This window comes from Plecotus auritus (genome assembly GCF_963455305.1).
Source record: "Plecotus auritus genome assembly, chromosome: 8".
NCBI classification, from domain to species: domain Eukaryota; kingdom Metazoa; phylum Chordata; class Mammalia; order Chiroptera; family Vespertilionidae; genus Plecotus; species Plecotus auritus.
The window spans coordinates 64,296,754-64,298,114 of NC_137782.1; the positions used below are offsets into that span (position 1 = coordinate 64,296,754).

The 1,361-nt window shown below is 65.2% G+C and overlaps 1 protein-coding gene across 1 annotated transcript; it reads left to right on the top strand.

Moving 5' to 3' along the window:
* Positions 1 to 1,361, top strand: FOXS1 (forkhead box S1). The gene has a single exon (XM_080684467.1). It carries the CDS (start codon positions 129 to 131, stop codon positions 1,122 to 1,124), a length of 996 nt encoding a protein of 331 aa, XP_080540593.1. The 5' UTR covers positions 1 to 128; the 3' UTR covers positions 1,125 to 1,361.

Consider the following 1,361-nt stretch of genomic DNA (forward strand, 5'->3'; position numbering starts at 1 on the left):
TCCAGGCTGGGAGGCTGGGCCAGTGGGCCTTTTAACCAGCCTGGGCAGGCTGTGCCGGACACCAGCCCTGGAAGCAGTGCCTGGCTCCCGCGGTCCTGGCAGCCGCCAGCCCGGCCAGCCCAGCCAGCATGCAACAGCAGCCCCCACCCGGGCCCCTGGCCCCTGCAGCCGAGCCCACCAAGCCCCCCTACAGCTACATAGCCCTGATCGCCATGGCCATCCAGAGCTCCCCGGGGCAGCGGGCCACACTCAGCGGCATCTATCGCTACATCATGGGCCGCTTCGCCTTCTACCGCCACAACCGGCCTGGCTGGCAGAACAGCATTCGCCACAACCTGTCACTCAACGAGTGCTTTGTCAAGGTGCCCCGTGATGACCGCAAGCCAGGCAAGGGCAGCTACTGGACACTGGACCCTGACTGTCACGACATGTTCGAGCACGGCAGCTTCCTGCGCCGGCGCCGACGCTTCACCCGGCGAGCAGGTGCTGAGGGCGCCAAGGGCCCTGCCAAGGCACGCCGAGGACCCCTCAGAGCCACCAGCCAGGAGGACCCAGGAGTCCTCGATACCACGACTGACAGGCAGTGCCCATTCCTGCCGGAGCTGCCAGAGCCCAAAAGCCTAACCTTTGGGGGACTGGTGGGGACCTTGCCAGCCAACCTGTGCCCAGCAACCACCGATGTCAGGCCCCGGCCATCTGCGGAGCCCAAAGAGATGTCCACACCCAAGCCTGCAGGCTCAGGGGAGGTCCCCATGGGCACCTCATCTTCCTCATGCCCGGCCTTTGGCTTTCCTGCCAGCTTCTCTGAGGCCGAGGGTTTTAGCAAGGCCCCTACACCCATCCTGACCCCCGAGACGGGCCTTGGGAGCAGTTACCAGTGCCGGCTGCAGGCCCTGAATTTCTGCATGGGCACCGACCCAGGCCTGGAGCACCTCTTGGCCTCAGCAGTGCCCTCCCCTGCGCCTCCCACCCCTCCAGCTTCACTGCGGGCCCCGCTGCCCCTGACAGCCGATCCCAAGGAGCCTTGGGCTGCAGGCAGCTTCCCTGTCCAGGGAGGCTCTGGCTACCCATTGGGGCTGACCCCCTGCCTATACCGGACACCAGGAATGTTCTTCTTTGAGTGAAGCCAGCCTGCCTTGGGCAGTCCCTGCCACTCCGCCCTCCAGGCTGAGCCTGGCTGTAGGATCGGAGAGCTCTCAAAGGACTCAGGTCTGGCAAGGCAACGACAACGGGGACAGGAAGCCAAGATTGGAGTGGTGAACACTCAACCAGCCCCAGGGCCTCCGGACAGACTTGGGGGAGGGGAGGCAGAGCCCCCTTGAGGTTTATCTGTGGCTCTCAGGGCCAATAAAGCCGGTGTG

Excerpts from the sequence above, each read along its gene's own strand:
- FOXS1 (XM_080684467.1), top strand. The coding sequence starts at position 129 with ATGCAACAGCAGCCCCCACCCGGGCCCCTGGCCCCTGCAGCCGAGCCC.